Below are 20,803 nucleotides of genomic sequence, written 5' to 3'. Positions count from 1 at the left end.
AGGAATATGACCTGTCGCCTGGCAGTGGAGATCTGGCCACATAACTCCTAGGTGACTTATAATATCTTTATAAGTTACAGTAGGGGGTACATTATCCAATATATATATCTAGAGGGAAAAGCATCTTGAGAAAGGTTCTAGATTCCGAACCGAAACGTTGATGCAATAAATTAATGATTTCCTAATAAAGTAACATTTATATCAACATCGGTGTGCGTGTAAACCTTTGGACTTTTGGATTTCACGATCTACACACAGCACCCGAGTTCAGTCCTTAACGACGAGTGCGGACCTTAATGGTGGATATATATATATATATATATATATATATATATATATATATATATATATATATATTCTGCAAAGCTTGTACAAAATAACAATAGCTTCTTCAAAATAATAGCAGTGTGGAGTTTATTTAAAGAGGTCATTCATTCTGTGAAAAATTGTGTCAATTACAGCCTTTATTTAAGGAAGGCAGCAAATGTTGTGCATGCTGGCTATAGTTAATTTCTCTCATAAAATCTGAGTAAAATGGAATATTGCCGACATTGTTCAGTATATGTTGATTAAAAAGTTGATTGGAGAGGGGAAAACATATAAAGAAGTGCAGAAAATGATATCATTCGAATGACAAAGACTCGGCCAATGGTCAGCTCCAGCATGATCAAAGATGGTCTAAAGTTACCTGGAGTACAGTTACAATTAAAAGACACCTTTGTGAAGTCAAGCTAAAGGCAAAAAGCCCCTGCAAAGTCCCATTGTTGAAAAATAGACATGCTGAAGAGGTTACAATTTGTCAAAGAACACTTTGACTGTCCTAAAAAGAAATGGGGCAGCATTTTGTGGACTGAGGAAAGCAAGATTGTTCTTTTTGGGTCTAGAATTCAAGCCACAGTACACTGTAAAGACAGTGAAGCATGGTGGTGTTCTCAGAAACAATGATTATACAACTTAATATTAGTTCAGTAATCAATATATATATATATATATATATATATATATATATATATATATATATATATATATATATATATATATATATATATATATATATATATATATATATATATATAAATGCAAAGTGACAGCACTCCAAGGAATTATGAGCGAAAAAGAGTTGATGCAAAGGAGGTTTTATTAAATCCGACGTTTCAGCTCCATTTTGGAGCTTTCATCAGGGAAAGAAACAGAGCATAGTGTCCAAGGGGGTTTTTAAAACGCCATTTTGGCGCCAACAGCTGTTGCTAGGCAACCAAAATAACAACAATGTACGTGTGGGGAAGTTATAGTGCAGTATTCCCCATTTGAGACCTATTCCTGGTGCGCACTCTGCCCACATTCCTAGGTATACGCAACCGCAAGTATCATAGTGCAAAATTTAATCTTTGCAGCAGCGCTGCTGGGTGGGCATGTCCAACGCCCCATCCATGGTGCTGTAGAGGTGGGCGGTGACTATGACCCGGGCTTCAGTAGGCGGACCGACAGGTACTCGGTTTCAGTACACGCCCCCCATTGCTATGCGCTATTGCACCTAGCAACGTATAGCACCTAGTTTAGTAGGCACTAGGCAGAGAGGCGGCGTAACCTGTCCGCAGATAATGCAGACAGGACAACATCGCTACTCATCTGTTTCCATGCAAAGCGCAGGGGGGATATTGGGATCGCCACATTAGGCCCTTACCCACTTATCAGAACCAGAAAAGGACTTGTGTGATTAACTTGCGGATAGGAACCCAGGAAGAGGTGGAGAGGCAGCACGGCAGAACCATGCCAGCCTGTGTGCGCAGGAATCATTGGTCAAAGGGAAGGAATAAAAACAAGGTGAAAACAAAAGAAAGACACTACATTGAGTCCAGTACATATAAAAGCAAGGCAATGAGCATGAGTTGGAAAGGTATATGAGGTAACACAAATGCCGAGCTCCGCCAGTTCATAGGAAGCATCCTAAGGGCAGGGTCTCATTCAGTCCTCTGGGAGTCACCGTGTCCAGTCTATGGATCCACCGTGACTCTCTCCTAAGTAGGGCTTGGTCCCTATTGCCACCCCTGTTCAGTGGTAGTTGGTGGTCAATCGCCATACACTTGAAGGTGGGGAGTGTGTGTCCTTTCATCAAGAAGTGCTTAGCCACCGGTTGGAGCGCTTTGCCTTCTCTCAGGGCCTTGCTGATTGCTGATCTGTGGTTGCTGATCCTCTCCTTCAAAGTGGTGCTGGTCTTGCCGACATAATACAGTCCGCATGGGCAGGTGATGATATATACAATGTGGGAAGAGGTGCAGCCCAGCCTGTAGCGTATTTTATATCTCTTCCCTGTGTGGGGGTGCGGGAAGTCTGGTCCAGTTAAGAGGCATCTGCAGGTTACGCAGTCAGGGCATTTGTAGCAGCCCAATTTTGTATGTTGGGAGAGCCAATCAGGGTCTTTGTAAGTAGTTGCATAGGAGTCAGTTCTGACCAACAGGTCCCTCAGATTTTTACCTCTCTTGAAGCCCATAATAGGTCTCTTGGCCCTGTGGATGCTCAAGGTATCATCCATGCTGAGCATGGGCCAATGTTTGTTGATGCTGGTTTTAAGTAATTGGGACCCTGTAGAGAAGGTAGTAGTGAATATCATCTGATTGTCACGCTGTTCAGTGGTTACAGGCTTATCCAAAAGCTCCTGCTGTGAATGTTGGAGTGCCCTGTGGAGTTGGACAAATAGTAGGTCTTGTGAGTATCCTCTCTGCAGAAATCTGTCAAACATTTCACGTAGTTGTTGTTCTGCCGTCTTTCTGACATTGTTATTGCGAATCACACGTAAAAATTGAGAGTATGGTATCCCCCTAGTGGTGGCCGGGGGGTGATTGCTGGACGCATGTAATATGGAATTTCTGTCGGTCGTTTTCCTGAAAGTCTTGTGCCCAATGTTGAATTATCCAGAAATATATTCAAGTCCAAAAAGTCAATGTCTGTTCTGCTTTGATTGAGAGTGAACTTAATCGGACTGTCTAGATCATTGAGCTCTTTGTGGAAACTTATGAGGGTTTCTTCTGTGTCAGTCCATATCAAGAATAGATCGTCTATATAGCGAAAATATGCTAATATAGATTTGCCAAGGTGAGGAAAGATATTGATTGTCTCATAGTCCAGCATATAGAGATTGGCGTATGACGGGGCGAGGGCACTGCCCATGGCTGTACCCGAGGTCTGTAAGTAAAACCGTTTTTCAAATCTGAAAAAATTCCTAGACAATGTAAATTCGAGAAGATATATAAATATATATACACATACACAGTTATATGAAAAAGTTTGGGAACCCCTCTCAGCCTGCATAATAATAATAACAAAGGTTGGCCAGTTGCAGTAACATTTAGCAACCTAAGATGTTTGCTTTAAACAACTGACCATTAAAAGCTACAGTACCTGCTGATTAGTAGTTGATTAAAACAGTAAGAAATATTGCACCTTTTTATGCATAATCTTCTAAAAGCTAATAAATATTTGTTTAATTGTAGCCTTAATGTTCAACTTTTACACAGGACAATGTACACATTTTCAACTGGTCTTATAAGAATATTTCACAATATACAAATTAAAAATGATATATAGTTCCCTTGGGCATATTTAAATATACATTTGAGCTTTTTTTAATATGTATCTTTATTTTTCAGAACCTCAGACATGTGAATCTGATACTCAATTTGTGTGTGGAAATGGCCGATGCATTAGCAACAAGTGGCACTGTGATTCAGGCAAGTTCAAATACACTTTTTCATAATATTTTCATAATGAAATTAAAACTTGGAGGTTAATACTGTTTATTAAAGGTCAGATTTTAGTGGTTTAAGAAGTTTTTGAAACCAGGACAAAACTCTAAAATCACGACTGTCATTGAATTTATAAAAAATACAAATATCAAGGGTGTTATTTAATAAAATACAAATTTTTCATCCAAACTATAATCCATAATTTGCTTTTATTTATCAATAAAAAAACCCCTAAAACATCAGATTGAGAAAAATGGTAATTTCTGCGTTTACTTTTAAAAACCACGAAAAATTAGTTTTTTCAAAAAATCCAGGGTCAAAAATGACGTAGAAAAAAAACACCCTAATGAATAAATCCCCAAAAAGTATTAATGAAATAAGTGCTGAACAATGCAGTAAAAAATACAAAAACCTTGAAAGCCTCTGGTATTTTAGACAATATCTAGCAAAAAGAAATCTGGAAACCTCTAAAAGTCCGAATTGATTTAAATCGGTTCAATAGGATCAGTCCATTGACTTCTAAAGAACCTCAACAACTTTAACTTGGCAAAGTTTTGCCTTAGAGCAGGGATCCCCAACCTTTCAAACCCATGAGCAACATTCAGAAGTAAAATGAGTTGGGGAGCAACACTAGCATGAAGAATGTTCTTGAGGTGCCAAATAAGGGCTGTTAGTAGCCCCTATGTGGATTGTCAACCTACATTGAGACTCTGTTTGGCATTACACCTAGTTTTTATGCAGCCAAAACTTGCCTTTCAAAAACAAGCTCCTGCTTTGAGGCCACTGGGAGCAACATCCATGGGGTTGGAGAGCAACATGTTGCTCACGAGCTACTGGTTGGGGATCACTGCCTTAGAGGTTTTCTTGATTTTTACAATTAATATTTTTCATACAGAAACATATAATTTTGTTACTGAGATAAATAAACGAGAAGATGACCCTAAATCATAGGAAACTCTTTTGCCTTTTAGTGTCCTTGCCATTGTTTACACATTTGGCAGCTGAGATTAACATCTTGTCCAAACTAATTGTATCATTCTTGATTGTCTATTTGGATAGATTCCAAGATTTTTGGAGAAACCATTCAGGGTTGATTTTAGAAATTTTACTGAATTTGAAACCAAAGTAAATTTGCCCACAATGCAGACAAACACTTAGGGGGTTTCCATACATATTTTGGTAAAGTGTACTATTTTTTTACAATTTATGAAAAGTTTGGTGTGATTTTGTGAGTTTACCAAATAGCAAAGTTTTTTCTTTACAAACATGCATGTTTTTGGTTTATTTACTTAATTAAATCCAGGTGAAAGCAAGTGAAAAGACCAATAGTTTCATTTTAGTAAATTTGTTCCAGATTAAATATTTAGAACATGCATGTGCAAAAAAAAGTTCATTGACATACTGGTTGCTTCTACATTTATGTTAACATTTATTTGTTTCAGATGATGACTGTGGTGATGGCAGTGATGAGAGTGGCTGTTTTATCTCATGCACTTATAAGCAGTTTGGATGCTTAAGTGGAAGATGTATTCCTGCAGAATGGGTTTGTGATGGTGACAATGACTGTGGAGACTTTAGTGATGAGACTCATGTTAACTGTTCCAGAACAGGTCAGTGTAACCATATAAGGAACATGAATTCAAACAAATACAAAGCACCTGTAGGCATATGTTACAAATATTAATCATACATGCCTTGTAGTATTGGCTACCAATTTTTTGTCTCTGAATGCCAAAAGAGAATACAATGGTAGACAAAGAAATGATTCTTAGAAACCATTTTGTAAATCAGGAAAATTTGTACAAATTCTAAATAAAATTGAGTGAGGTGGGAGGTGGGACCTGATGCATATTTTCATGATGGTAATAAAATGCATGCATTTTTAACATTGCTATTTTAATAAAACCATAAATACATTCATCTTATTGCATTATCCTAGTTAATAAATCATTTCCTTAAGAGTCAGACTGAGGTTGTACTGGATGTAATCTACCATTAGTGTCAGTCATTGTGCTGATGAAATTTACCTTATTGCAAAGAAGAAACCAGCTGCCCTCTGAGTTAATTTAATTGGAGGTTACTGCAGAACATTTGTAATATCTTGGTTAAATTTCAAATTTAGCAAGGGAAAGAAATGTCACTTTTTATTGCTGACCATGTGTTTTCAATTATTATTTTAAGTAGCTGGGGTCTCTCACAAATTGTATTATCTTTCCTTAATAAGGTGGATAAGTAGAAAACTTTCATAGTTTCATTTGTGCCCTTCTGGAAATTAGAAGAAATCCTATTTCTTCTCATTTAAATCTGTTCAGACATTGTGATATGCAAACACTGCTGTTAACTAGCTGTTAACTAGCTGTTTACAATACTGCTCACTCTAATTATTATTTACTTCCATAAAATAAATGACTTATTTAGGCTCACTATTCCAATAAAGATGTTTAACTATTTTTAATACATTTTTAATACTCACTATTCCAATAAAGATGTTTAACTATTTTTAATACATTTTTAATGTATAGAATCCTGTGTGGGTGGTTTCAACTTTGAAAATCAACTGAAAAGAATATAGATAGATTATATGAACATTTTTTAAATAATATTTATGTATTATCCATAAATATATTTTAGCATGGAATTGAATTATGACACAGGTTTTTCTTATCAAATTGAATCCAATATATGTTAAAACAACTGTACCCACAAAATTAAAATGTATTTATCCTTATAGAGTTAGTAATATTTAGTATGCAATATTATAAACTACATTTATTATATACTGTATAACCTTTTGAAAGGTTTCAGTTTCTATAGAATGTTTGTCTGAAATTTAAGGCAGGTATTTAATTGATTAGAGAAAATTTCCATTAGTTTGAAAAAACCCCCCCAAAAATTACAAGATTTCTTGAAAGCATGATATTTTTATAATATGGCAAATGAAACAACATGAAAAGTTATAAATTAGTATTCTTGCAAAAATATTTATCCTTTTCTAATTTAATCTGTAGGATATTATACATGTATTTGACAAGGAGTTTGCTGACCATTTAACATTTTTAAAAAGGTTAAGTCTTTTTTCTTTGCATGCTGGGTATATTTTTGTCCATTTCCAACTTCAAAATGTAACATTTCATAATTAATCAAATTAGAGTTTTTAGGTAGCTAAATTAAAATGTATATGTTGTTGTGAAAGCATAAGTATAAAGGGCTAACGTTTCAAATTGTGCGTGAGCATCTCCATATGTGTATTGTTGATGTGTTAATATTTCCATATGTTTGTTTATATAACCAGCCTATTTATACCAGTTTTATATTAAAACGAAGGTATAATAATACTTTTCATTAGAGGGATATCATCAATGTTAACTTTGTGTTTGTGAAAGTTTGTGAAATTTGGCATGTATTGGTAAAGATTGGGACATATATTAATTTTTATTTTCACTACCTTTGCTCTGTTTTAAATTACTGTCACACTTTGCATTTTAGATAATCATCTTGTGAAAATGACTTGCCCGTCTCTCATTATCCTCCTCAAAATGAATGGGCTTGTTCAATTCTAGTTTCAACTGAAAAGTGCTTGCATATATTTATGCACTAAAAAGCATCCTTTTTAACAAAGTGCCCCCCCTTATTTTAGCTTGATTTTATCAAGTCATTACTTCCTAAGGGACTTTATACTTGCTTTATCAGAATATTAAATAGTACATTTCCTATAAATGCTGTTTGTATCAATTTTGCTATATAGGCCATGCTATTGAATAGCATATGCCTTGGGGAAACAGTGAATTATATAAACACATGGACCCCAATAAGTGGAGGCAGGGTGTTAATCAGGCTATGTAAATGAAGTCCACCTTGGAGAAACAGCTAGGGGACCTTGAGGGTTAGAAAGTACTGTATACTGCCTAGGGCTGTTATTCAGACACTGTACTCTCTGAAAATATAACATAACCCTTCTAGAGACCATGACAAAGATTCAACGGCACCCTCATCATGATAAATTGATGTTCTGGGTTTATCTTTGATCTACTGTATGCTACACCTTATGTTTACTGGCAACATGGCAAGATCAAAGTGGAAAAACATGCAGAGTGGGTAGAATGCATTTTCAAAACATCCTATGTACACAGTACTGTACTGTACAGTACAGTACTATATATATATCACAAGCCTGTATTCAGAATTATACTAGGATACTAGTGATTATTCAATAAAGCCTTTGTTTGACATTAAGGAAAAAACTTTAGAGGGGTCATATTTGGCTTCTAATCATCTAGATATCTAATCTGTACTAGTTTAAATACTACTAAACTACAAACCCTACAGTTGTAGGACTAAATGTTGCATATTCCTATCTTAAATAATAACAATATTATAGCATGTATTTTTAGAATAATATATTTCTAAAAAAAAATACATTAATGATATTTTACATCACTTCACTGCTTGATCTGTTGTTAAGCAACCCCTAAAGTGGGTACAATGTTCCTTTTTTTTATAAATACACCCATCAGAATTTTAACATACGTATAACCTAGTTACCAACACTTTTTTAAACCAAGGTTTTATTGAGAGATGAGTTTCCAAACAGGTTATGAGAAAAGGCAAACATAAGATACAGTTGTCAACATTCATATGAGAATATGATAACCCTTAATAGTATTCTTTTCATAGCATGTACATATGTTCTCTTATAGTTTACACTTTAATAATGATAACCTAACAAATAAAGAAACAAACTGAATTTTATGCATTTCTTCAATTTCTTTGTTAGTTTAAAGGAGAAGGAAAGCTACTGAAGCAGGTTATTGTCAATAGATTAGCCACAATAGTGCAAGCTATAACACTATTTATTCTATAGAATGCTTTACCATACCTGAGTAAACAGCTCTAGAAGCTCTCTGTTTGTTTAGGATCGCAGCTACCAAATTTACTTGGTGTGACATCACATCCAGCCTGAGTTTCCCTGCTCACTCATAGCTCTGGGCTCAGATTACAGCAGGGAGGGGGAGAGGAGCAAACTGAGCATGCTCAAGCCCTAACCCTGGAGGTTTAAGATGAAAACAGGAATTCTGATACAGAAGCCAATGTGTACACAATAGAAGGAAAGAAATGCTGAGTTTCTTTTGACAGAGGACAGCATTACTTTGAGGGTTTACTGGTGTATTTATTTAGACCTTTTTGATAAAACTTACTTAATTTTAGCCTTTCCTTCTCCTTTAAGGATGAAAGGGGGGATAGTGGGGCCCTGCAGTCCTTCCTATACAGTAGGGGGCACATTTACTAAGCTCGAGTGAAGGATTCGAAGTAAAAAATAAAATTTGAATTTCAAAGTGTTTTTTGGGGTACTCCGACCATCGAATAGGCTACTACAACCTTCGACTACGACTTCGACTAGAATGTTTCGAAGTAAAAATTGTTCAACTATTCGACCATTCGATATTCGAAGTACTGTCTCTTTAGAAAAAACTTCGACTACATACTTCGGCAGTTTAAACCTACCGAGGTACAATATCAGCCTATGGGGACCTTCCCCATCAGTTTTCTAAAGTTTTTTTGATCGAAGAAAAATCCTTTGATCGATCGATTAAAATCCTTCGAATCGTTCGAGTTTTTAATTTAATTGATCGATCGTAGTATTTGCGCAAAATCCTTCGAGGGTCAAATTCAAGGGTTTATTATCCCTCGATATTCGAGTAAATGTGCCTCCTAGGTGTTAGGGTATGGTAGAATATGGATGCTAGTATCATTATTCCATTTTTGTGCTTAATTTTTTTTTACTTTGTTGAGCAGCCTCTCCTGGCATATATGAGCTTATACTGGGGCACTGCTTGATGAACCAAGTGTTCTCAGAACTTTATAGTTGGGGCAATGTGAGCCTTCCATTTCATTGTTATAGATTCTTGACACATGACAAGATAGAAATGAAAGCCCTTTTGGCTACTGTTGGGGATAGTTCAGTGGCTATGTTTAGTAACATTCCAGAAGGGTGACTGTAATAGGGGCATCAATCAATCTGAAATATATTCAGCAACCTTGCACCAGAACTTTTATATAATGTTACATACCCATACCATGTAGGAGAAAACAGCTGGAGATTGATAACATCAGGGGCATTTGTCTACATGGGATGGAGACAGTTTTGTCAGTACAGTACCTCTAGTGTGAGGTATGCTTATGAAGAAATGCATACTGTATGAGCATATCTCTATATCTCTATACACTATTATATAATCAAATATTGATTCAAGAGTTTCCTTCCATAGATTGACATCTTATCAGTGATATTTCTGTGCCATTTATTATATGGTTTGCTTAGAAGGGTACCTTTACTTAGAAGGATGTCATTGGCTAGTATTGAGGGAGCATACTGTATTAGCGCAAGAGGGACTTGGTACATGCAAAGTTATGCACTTGTCCTTCAATGTGGGTAAGGGACATTTGCACTGGTATGCCTTAGAACTGTGATTGTATTGTGTGTCTCAGTTGGATGAATTGAAAGAATATCTTGTTAGGAAGATTATATTTGGCTTTGAAGGCTGGAAAGTCCATCAGTTCCCCTCCTTAGTTACCGACTATTAATTATAAAATGTTGAAATAAAGCTTTGCAAAGAGGGGAGTTTTTAACCGTACTCACCATTTTAACATAGACAGAAAAATGATATTGTATAATTATTGCACAGAATTATTTTGTCTTCATTTAAAATGGTATCACAATACCAAATACATTCATTTAAATGGTAGCACAATACCAAATGTTAGTATGTATGTTAGTGATTGTCATTTTCAGCACTTAGAACTGTGCCTTATGATGGCAAAATCTGTCAACTGTTGTATAAATTAATACTTTTAAAAAAAATTATGTTACATTTAACTAAATCTATTTAGTTCACAATTTTCTGTAAATTGGTTTATGGCACTAAACAATATTATATCTATATAACGATTCTAATTTTTGTTTTAAGCTTCTGCTGTCTCTAGGGCTTGTGAAGCTAAACAATTCCAGTGCCATCCTGATGGGAATTGTATCCCAGAATTATGGCTTTGTGATGGAGAAAAGGATTGTGAAGATGGTAGCGATGAGAGAGGTTGCAATGGAACACTCCGTCAATGTGATGCTAAAACAAAGTTTGCATGCAAAAACACAGGTATTGCTCTTCTGAAATGAATTGCTTCTGTTGCTTGTACTGTATATGGCAGCCAATGTTTTAACAATCATTCTATAGTATATAAATATAATTATTTATATAACTAATTTACTTATATCAAAGAACACCCTACATTTTATCTGAAATACCCAGCCTTCTTCCCAAAATCTTTTCTTGAACTACAGTTCCTCCCCTGTTTTCCGATACTTTACTTCAACAATGCTTGGTTGTTAGCAGATGCTTGGTTTAGTAAAACTGCTTTCTCCACATGCATTAAGCAATTTACAGTGTTACACTGTTGTTCACTTCAGTGCCATCTGGAAAGAAAAACACCTGCAAAGCCCTTTGGCATGTACATTAGATTGTGCTACAGTTGCACATATCCTAAGAAGAATAGGAAGTAAACATCTATAAATTTTATCTGACAATTGCTTGGCTGTAACTGAAACAGCTGGTAATGCTCCCATAAAGTGGAAATATAATTGAGATGTATTTCCTCTTTAGTGATACTTAAAATAGAGTAAATAATTCAAGTGTTTCACAAAAGGGCAAGGTATATTTTATAAATCCTATTATCATTGTTGTCTGAAAGGCCAGCTATTTACAGATTACTGCAGCCTACCATTGATCCTGAGAAACAAAAAAAATATGTAAATAAGAATACTAATTGAATATTTTATTTACTGGTATAATGCTTACTAATAATGGCAAACATCTTGCCCACTTTGCTTGTCTTGTAAATAGGGGTTATTAACATTTTAGAGGAATAGCTCTTGCCTCATTAAGTGCATTCTTCATTATATTCTGCAGCTATTTGTGATCTGACCTTTTTAAAAAATAAACCTTGGGTTGGATTGGCTGTAAACTACTATTCAGATTTTTGCATTTACTTTTTCACTTTCTAGGTAATTTAACAAATTGACATAAAATGTTTATTCACTTTGCTTAGGCAGTACATGATTAGGAAAATGCATGTCCAATTATTGTACAATCATGTGAAAAGTATCATCCAAAGTTTGCATTTAGTTTATATTGGAACGTTTATAGAGTTAATTTTTATTTTATCTAAATAATAGACACTATCTTTAAGGTGGCATTTAGGAGATGCTGTTTTGGTTATCACCTTCATCTATGAGCCAAAATCATGCAGATTGTTGTCATTTCTTTGCTGCTTCCACTTCCATAAACTGATGGGGAGCACAAATTACTAGAGGGTGCTTATGTATCTTTTGCATACATATTGTTAAGCCTCAAAGGTATTTTTAATTTGAAATGCAGTATGTTTTGTACACAAAACTTCTAAAATAGACTTTGTAATAATAATTATTGTTATTCAGGCAAGTTTTTCTCAAAATAGCCCTCTAAGACATGTAAAACTAATTTATGTGCAAATGATATTCATTGGAGCTGAAATAAATGCGTTCTGTTTGCATGGCACTCCTGAATTTAGGGAATTATATTCCATAGGTAAGTGCATGAAAAAGAGTCCTATATGACTTTTAAGACCAAATAGCAACTGATAAATGACAACTGATAAAACAAAGTTGTAACTATTTTTGAATAATTCAGTTATAAATGATTTATGCAATTAACAGAAATTGAAAAAGGGTGGGGAAAAATTAAACATATATTATGGAGGGGAACGTGTAATACATGTCATGCACTAACAGTATGATGTTTGCAGGGATCAATTTGGAAGCAAACTATGGAAGCTTTTTACTATTTTTTTTTACTTTTTACAACTGCAGCTGTTTTCAATAAAGATCAATATTTTATGCATGCTGGACATTTTTAAAATGTGAAAATTTTAATTATCATGTATAGTTATGGTATTTTTAATTCTGAACTTCTCATTGGTCATTATGTGCTGTCTAGAGATTTGCAGAAAAGGAGATTGCTGAGCTTATGCAATCACATGTACTAACAGCTAATGCTGATCATTTTGGGATTAGCTGATCTATCACTCAGCCATGGATATTGTTTCCTAACAATTTAGTTCATATGCATACCTGTAAATGTGCAGATCAATGTTCTACTTCCAAATCACCCAGGTTATTATTTCCTGTGCTATTGAATGAATTTTTATTAAGAAGACCCACACAGAAATTTGGATGACCAGTTTAATATCCAAGGTCCAATATCAATTGATGTGTGCTCAGATTTACTCTCTCACAACATCCCATCTAATTAAAGCATTCACCATTGTGAACAATGGTGCTTTGGTATGCTAATGAAAAGGTTAAATGCATTAAATGAAGTAAGATCACTTTAGATAACACAGTTTCTTCAATTAACCCTGAGTCATGACGCATTGAACTCACAAATCCAAGTGGCTTCATCTCTCTCTCCATCTATTACACTGTGTGTATGTATATATATATATATATATATATATATATATATATATATATATATATATATATATATATATAGTGAATAAAGTACCCCCTCGTGTAAAATATAAGGACATCATGAGTTACCGAGGAGTTTTGTGAGCATAAAAAAGCACAAGGTCGAAGGCCGAGTGCTTTTATACAAGTCATGGAACTCTGAGATAACTTCTAATATCCTCATATTTTGCAACTGGGGGTACTTTATTTATTATAATACACAAGTTTCATGTGACAGAAATGACATCAGAACTTACCATTTATAACTGATGACAACAGAACTCACCGTTTATAAGAATATATTTTACAAGATATTTATGGCTTTTGTGTATTAAAGAATTGTTTAAAAAAAATACACCAGAACAATTAAAAAGAAAGTTAAAAAGCATTATATAATAATAATTTGTTGTAAATATATATATATATATATATATATATATATATATATATATATATATATATATATTTTTTTTTTTTTTATTAGGAAGGCCATTGTTGTTATTTAAAAGAAAAACAAAATATTATTATTAGGAATGTTTTGTAACTCTTTCTTTTTCATTGTTCTGGTGTTTTTTTTCTAAACTATTTTTCTTTAAACTTGCTAGATATGAGTATTAAATGGGCAAAAGGTGAAAGACCCAAACAATTTTTCCCCAGAAATTAATAAAGATGATTAATAGAAAACTTAAGTAATAAACTTTTACCCCATTGTAACTCCAAAATAATATTTTACATCTTTGGCTTGAATTACTTTCTGCAATAAGGAAGAACATTGTCAAGTTTTTCAAGTAAATATTGTAATATACACAAATTGGGTGCTTCTTAGTTGTAATAATTAATCTATGAATTGTATGAAAGTGTAATGTAGCTCTCAATTTGATCTGTCATTAATTGAGGGCAAAAACGCATCCCATTTACATGTCAGCACTGAAAGGGTGTTTAAAATTGCACAGTTCATTTTGTGCAACTAATGTAGTAATTACCTATTTAAATAATGAAAACCATGCCACTTCTCAAATAAACAGGCTTCAGAATTATCTGGGGCACTTTTCAGGAAATTCTCAGTGGGCATTTAAGAAGGAATTAGTGCACTGAATATTCATTTAAGAGGCTGCACTAATTAAACTAATTTATGCACCAGCTGATTGCTGAATGGTTAGCCTAAATTAGGACTTAACTTGCATCTGTGTGCCAAAGCCTATGCAATAGCTTAGGTACTGTTGCTTTCTTTATACCATGTTTGTTGTTTTATTCAATAATTCAACATATTTCAAAGTGTTCTCCATTGTGTGTAGACTAATTGTACTCCAGAGCACTTGTTTCTTCTCTTTTATGCCCCATGTGACTTTCAAAGCAATTGACCTAACACAATATACAAACCAAGACTGGCTTTTCAAACTCAGTGAATCAGCTATTGGAGAGAAATCAATTTCTTATTCTCCGGTCCTTTAGAAGTTTGCATTAAATCATGCAGGCTTTTGTTCTTTCTGTGCTTACTGACAATTAAAAAATGGCAAAAGAAAATGTTAGTTACATAATAGTCGAGACTGAAAAGACAAATGTCCATCATCATGTCATCAGTACTACTACTACTACTACTAAATGGGTAAATAAAACCATTTATTTGTAAAACCGATATAAAGTTTAAAGGGGATCTGAATCACAAAACAACTAGGCATTAGTATGTCCTCCCCTCCTGATGTTTGAGTACCAAGTATAATGAAACCATAATTATTTTATTACAAAATACATAATATGTAATATACCAGCATGATCATTATTGTCATTAGAAAAAAAAAGATATCAGCAGTAGTGATGGGTGAATCTGTCCTTTTTCTCTTGCCTAAAATTCACGAAATGGCGAATAATTTGCCAAATCCATGAAAATCAATGGGCAACAAATTTTTTGATGCGTGACAAATTGTGCGTCAAATTTTTGATGTTCAACAAATTTGTTCAGTCTATGGGCATTTTTTTGTGGTAAAACCTGGCAAGAAATTTCACACATCACTAATCATCAGTCCTAATGCCACTTATTTGTTTTAAGTGAAAAGTTTTGTGCATTGGGTTTTTGATATGAGTTATTTTTGTTTTTCAAGGCAGATGCATTAGTAATGCATGGGTGTGTGATGGAGATATTGATTGTGAGGACCATTCAGATGAGGATTATTGCGAAGGTTATATTTGTGGACCACCCAAATACCCTTGTGCTAATGATACCTCCATCTGCCTGCAGCCCGAGAAGCTTTGCAATGGGAGAAAAGATTGTCCTGATGGATCAGATGAAGGCGATATTTGTGGTATTTTATCTGCAGCTTATTTCAAAATATTCATTCATCACAGCCACATTTTTTGAGTTTTTATTGCTCTGAAATAATAATGCATCTCTTTAGGATATACAAGTCTTTATTTCTCCAAAAATATGCTTAAGATATTTTCCTTCATACTATTTTTCATGTTTAGCCCAGCATCCCCACTGTGATAGAAATGTTGAGGTATGGTTCATTATCGGAGGCAGATTCTCGTGTTTTGGTTTTATTACACTAATTATAATAATTTTCATGTATCATAATAAACTGATTCCCTACTGAGACCCATTGAATAAATGTACATCCAGAAATATACATCCCATTAAAAGGTTGGGGAGGTGGATTGTAGATGAAGAAAAATGATATTCCAATTGTAGAGATTATAAACAACTTTGAGTGTAAATGACTCATTAAAAACTTGTATAATAACAGCTGGAGGATGGGTTTTTTTTTTGGTGTGTATACTGCTGTTACAGAGCATATGGACATATCCTAAACATAAAATACTACATGTATTTTACGTTCCTTTTTTTATAGGGAAATGTTGCATATTTATGCACCCTATTATATGTATGAGAGACATAACGGTAGAAGTAACAATCTTCCTTTGCTTTGCATATGTAATAAAAATAGTGCTTGAATACAATATAAGTGTAAGTTAACATCATAGAAAAGAGCAAATAATAATTACCTTCAATGGCACTGAAAGGTATAATCAAATGGTATGTTGTTCCCAGAAGCAATACTTCCTTAGCCCGGCAAAACCTAATTTATGTGAAGGCCTGCTGCCATTATGGTTATCCGCAGGGGGCATAATAATGTATTTCACTTGGCCCAATTTCCTGTTCCTAAATCTCTGCAAATATGTAAAAATCATCACTGTCACATAAATCCATATAGAGAAACATTCACAGGGATGGATAGATATATATTTCCCTGATTACTAATACTATTGAAACATTGTACAAAGAGTCTGCTTTGCTTTTCTTTAGGCAAGACTCCATTTCCCACAGTGCCTTACATATTTTTGACTAATCCCTTAAAAAACCCTGGTGCCAAATTTTCAGGATAATAAATTAACTTACTGTGCATTCGTTTCATATTTTCTCAAACTGAAAATGAATTAGAAAGAGACTTACAAAAAAAACTAAAATCCTTAATTAGTCAAAACGTCTAAAGTTGCTTAGTCTTTTTTTTCATAATGCAAAAAATGTGCATACCCTTTAAGCTAGAAACATAGAAACACATTTTCATATGTACAAGACTTAATGAACCAACCCACATTGAATAGTAACTACATCCTACAGCTAAATTTCTTTCAGATTTTTATTGGCCCTTACAATTTATCACTGCTCAAAATAAAATGTATTCTTTTTGTTTTATATGTAATCACTTCTCCAGGGTGGAAAGTATTTGTCTGAATTGCTAAACCCAGAATTTGTATTTGGGAATAAACTATTTGGATTGGTGTCAGTTCTTACCTCTTATGCTTAACTGAGCTTAGAGCCAACCACCCATTGAAAGGAATGTGTTTTAATGCTCAAAGTAGCCAAATTAAGCAGCCAAAGTATTGTTCCTGATGAATTTTTTAATTTGTTAAAACTAATTCCTAAATTACATAATAAGGAAAGCCTTCATAAATGCTGGAAACCACTGAGAATCCTTATGAATTGCCCAATATTAGAATTGATCAATCTGGCCCATACAGTTTAGGAATTAGGGTGAGAATGGATTGTAGGGCTTTACTCACACAGCCCCTAACCTATATTATTAAAAGTGCTGAGACCCACAAAAGAATGAACACTGATGTCATGGGAATTTACAAATTGGGAGACACTGGGTTATTTTTTTCAAAAGTATAAACAATGAGATTACATAATGTCCACACACACAAATCAGTTTGTTTTTCCCAAATTAGATCTTTATTATCCATATAAATGTGTTTCCTTATTTATTTTTCTCTTGTACTCATTTTTGCATTCTCACATTTAAAACCTGGGGCCAGTCATCAGTCTCCAGTCACCTGGAGAGCTAAAGAGTAAAGATATTTTAAAAACCCCACAAACAATAATACATAAAGAAAAAAATGCAAATGTTGCAGACTGCCAGCATCAACAATATATTATATATAAAAATTAAGGGTAATTTTTCCTTTTAAAGATTAAAATGCAATATAAAATAAAACACCTTTTAGAAACAGCTACAAAATCTTAATTCTTAAAGGAGGACTAAACAGCTACAAAATCTTAATTCTTAAAGGAGAACTAAACCATGAAAATGCCATAGTTTATATAATGAACTTATAGCACCAGTTGATCTCTAGGACATCAAACTTGTCAAAGGGTTTACCATCTTGGAAAGCATCTGCGACACACGCATGCCCAGTGGGTACTAAGCAGCTGTTGAGAAGCTTAGCTAAGCTTAGGGTCACCACAAATTATCAAACAGAAAATTAGTCTTGCCTATATTATAAGCGGATGCTACAGGGCTGATTAGTAAATTATGATGCTATATATGCGTACACAAAAAATTAGGACGTAACCCCTAACTGTGAGTCTATAAATAAAGTTTTAAACCTAAAAATATTAACCTGAGCTGGTAGCATGTCACATAAGTAAGTAAGGTTGAAAAAAGACACAAAACCATCAAGTTCAACCTTTAAGTTTTTTGGTTTTTTTTAATCTGCCTAGCTGCTAGTTGATCCAGAGGAAAGGCAAAAAATACCCATCTGAAGCCTCTCCAATTTGCCTCAGAAGGGATAAAAAATTCCTTCCTGACTCCAAAATGGCAATCGGACTAGTCCCTGGATCAACTTGTACTATGAGCTACTGTATCTTCCATAACCCTGTATTCCCTCACTTGCTAAAAAGCTACCAAACCCCTTCTTAAAGCTATCTAATGTATCAGCCTGTATAACTGATTCAGGGAGAGAATTCCACATCTTCATAGCTCTCACTGTAAAAAACCTATTCCGAATATTTAGGCGGAACCTCTTTTCTTCTAATCGGAATGGGTGATCTCGTGTCAGCTGGAAAGATCTACTGGAAATAAAGCATTAGAGAGATTATTATATGATCCCCTTATATATTTATACATAGTTATCAAATTTCTCCTTAAGCGCCTCTTCTCCATCGTGAACATCCCCAGTCTTTCCTCGTAGCTAAGATTTTCCATACCTTTTACCAGCTTAGTTGCCCTTCTCTGTACCCTCTCTAATACAATAATGTTCTGTTTGACTGATGGAGACCAAAACTGTATGGCATATTCTAGATGGGGCCTTTGAAGTGCTTTATACAGTGGAAGAATGACCCCCTCCTCCCGTGACTCTATGCCCCTTTTAATACAGCTCAAGACCTTATTTGCCCTTGATGCTGCTGACTGGCATTGCTTGCCACAGCCCAGTTTATCATCTACAATGACTCCAAGGCCCATTTCCATAATGGATTTGCCTAGTGCAGTCCCATTAAGAGTATAAGTTCCTTGGATATTTTTACATCCCAGGTGCATGCCTTTACATTTATCAACATTGAATCTCATTTGCCACTTAGCTGCCCAGATTGCCAGTTTGTCAAGATTGTGTTGCAAGGATGCCACATCCTGGATGGAATTAATTGGGCTGGATAGTTGTGTCATCTGCAAACAATGATACATTACTTACAACACCCTCCCCTAAGTCATTAATGACCCCTGAGGGACCCCACTAAGAACCTTACTCTAAGTAGAGAATGTCCCATTAACTACCACCCTCTGTACCCGATCCTTTAGCCAGTTTCCTATCCGTGTGTAGACGACTTCATGAAGACCTTAGTTTAGAAAACGTCTGTGAGGCACGGTATCAAATGCTTTGGCAAAATCCAAACAGATCACATCTACTGCCCCCCCCCACTGTCCTCATCATAAAAAGCAATCACATTTGCCTGACATGACCTATCCTTCATAAAGCCATGCGGATTGCTGCTCATAATGCCATTCACTAGGACAAGATTTTGAATGTGATCCCTTAACAAGCCTTCAAATAGATTGCCCACCACAGATGTCAAATACAACACCTTCCAATAAAATAAAATACACATGAAATCATTACCAGCATCATGTAAGATTCTAGGCATAGGATGAGAAACTTGTATCAGAGAAGTAATTTCAAAAATAGAATATTAATATTAATACTATAAGTAATTAAGTTCATTAAAATAAGTAAAGTTATAAATACAAATAAATAACAAAATATGGAGAAGTCTGTTTATTAGTAAAATAATGCAATCAAATAAATATAATCCAACAAAATGTAGTAACCTGTAAAAATAATGTTATTATAGCCCATTCATATTAACTTCTATAACTCAAAATCTCAACTCACCAACTTTTGCTTGCTGAACTCTTTTCTGGTCCCTTTGCACAATTTATTTTAATAAATCCCTACTATTAGAGATATATTTTTTTATGTTTGTGTTTTATCTTAAATCAAGAAAAAAAGGAACTAAATTTTGCTGCTAAGTGATGGAAAACAAAAAAAGTCTCGATATGAGACTTATCTGACATAATGAAAAGAAAAGCCCAGTAAATTATAACTACAGCAAATATGTATTGCATTTACCTAGAAAAGTAATCAAAGAACTTTTTCTTCCAGATGAGTGTTCACTGAACAATGGTGGTTGCAGTCATCAATGCATTATAGCTCCTGGAAGGGGTATTGTTTGTTCCTGCCCACAAGGAATGCTCTTGAGTACGGACAACAAAACATGTCACCAAATTGATTATTGCACAAAACATCAAAAATGCAGTCAAGTTTGTGAGCAGCACAAACAAATTGTTAAATGTTCGTGTTATGAGGGATGGGTGTTAAATCCAGATGGAGAAACATGTAGCAGTGTTGGTAAGTATCTTTAAGCATTTGACTACAAATGATATATGGCATGTGAATACAATCACTGCATACATTCACCAATTACAATTGAGGGGGAATGCTCTAGTGATGAATGAACCTGTCCTATTTCTCTGAAGAATTTGCAAAACTGTGAAGAATTTGTGAAATGTCTAAAAACACTATGAAACGCATTAAAGTCAATGTAATGTGTCAAAATAATTTTGGCGTGCGTCAATTTTGACGCAATTGAAATTTTTTATATGCTCGACTATTCTGTCCAAATGCATTAAAGTTAATGGGCGTCCAAATAATTTTTATGCACAACAATTTTTATGTGTGTGACTATTCT

General features: G+C 34.4%; 1 protein-coding gene across 1 annotated transcript in view; it reads left to right on the top strand.

Moving 5' to 3' along the window:
- The window catches only part of LOC108702259 (low-density lipoprotein receptor-related protein 1B-like), a 724,128-nt gene that overhangs the window by 369,533 nt on the left and 333,792 nt on the right, over nt 1-20,803 (top strand). The window contains exons 18-22 of the mRNA XM_041578093.1: nt 3,648-3,728; nt 5,186-5,353; nt 10,709-10,891; nt 15,381-15,581; nt 20,218-20,463. Coding sequence (XP_041434027.1) covers nt 3,648-3,728; nt 5,186-5,353; nt 10,709-10,891; nt 15,381-15,581; nt 20,218-20,463 — 879 coding nt within the window. The remainder of the gene's footprint in view (nt 1-3,647; nt 3,729-5,185; nt 5,354-10,708; nt 10,892-15,380; nt 15,582-20,217; nt 20,464-20,803) is intronic.

Source organism: Xenopus laevis, chromosome 9_10S (assembly GCF_017654675.1).
Source record: "Xenopus laevis strain J_2021 chromosome 9_10S, Xenopus_laevis_v10.1, whole genome shotgun sequence".
In the NCBI taxonomy this organism is placed as follows: domain Eukaryota; kingdom Metazoa; phylum Chordata; class Amphibia; order Anura; family Pipidae; genus Xenopus; species Xenopus laevis.
Note: the sequence above shows the minus strand (reverse complement) of the source record. Positions and strands in the feature narration are given on the sequence as shown.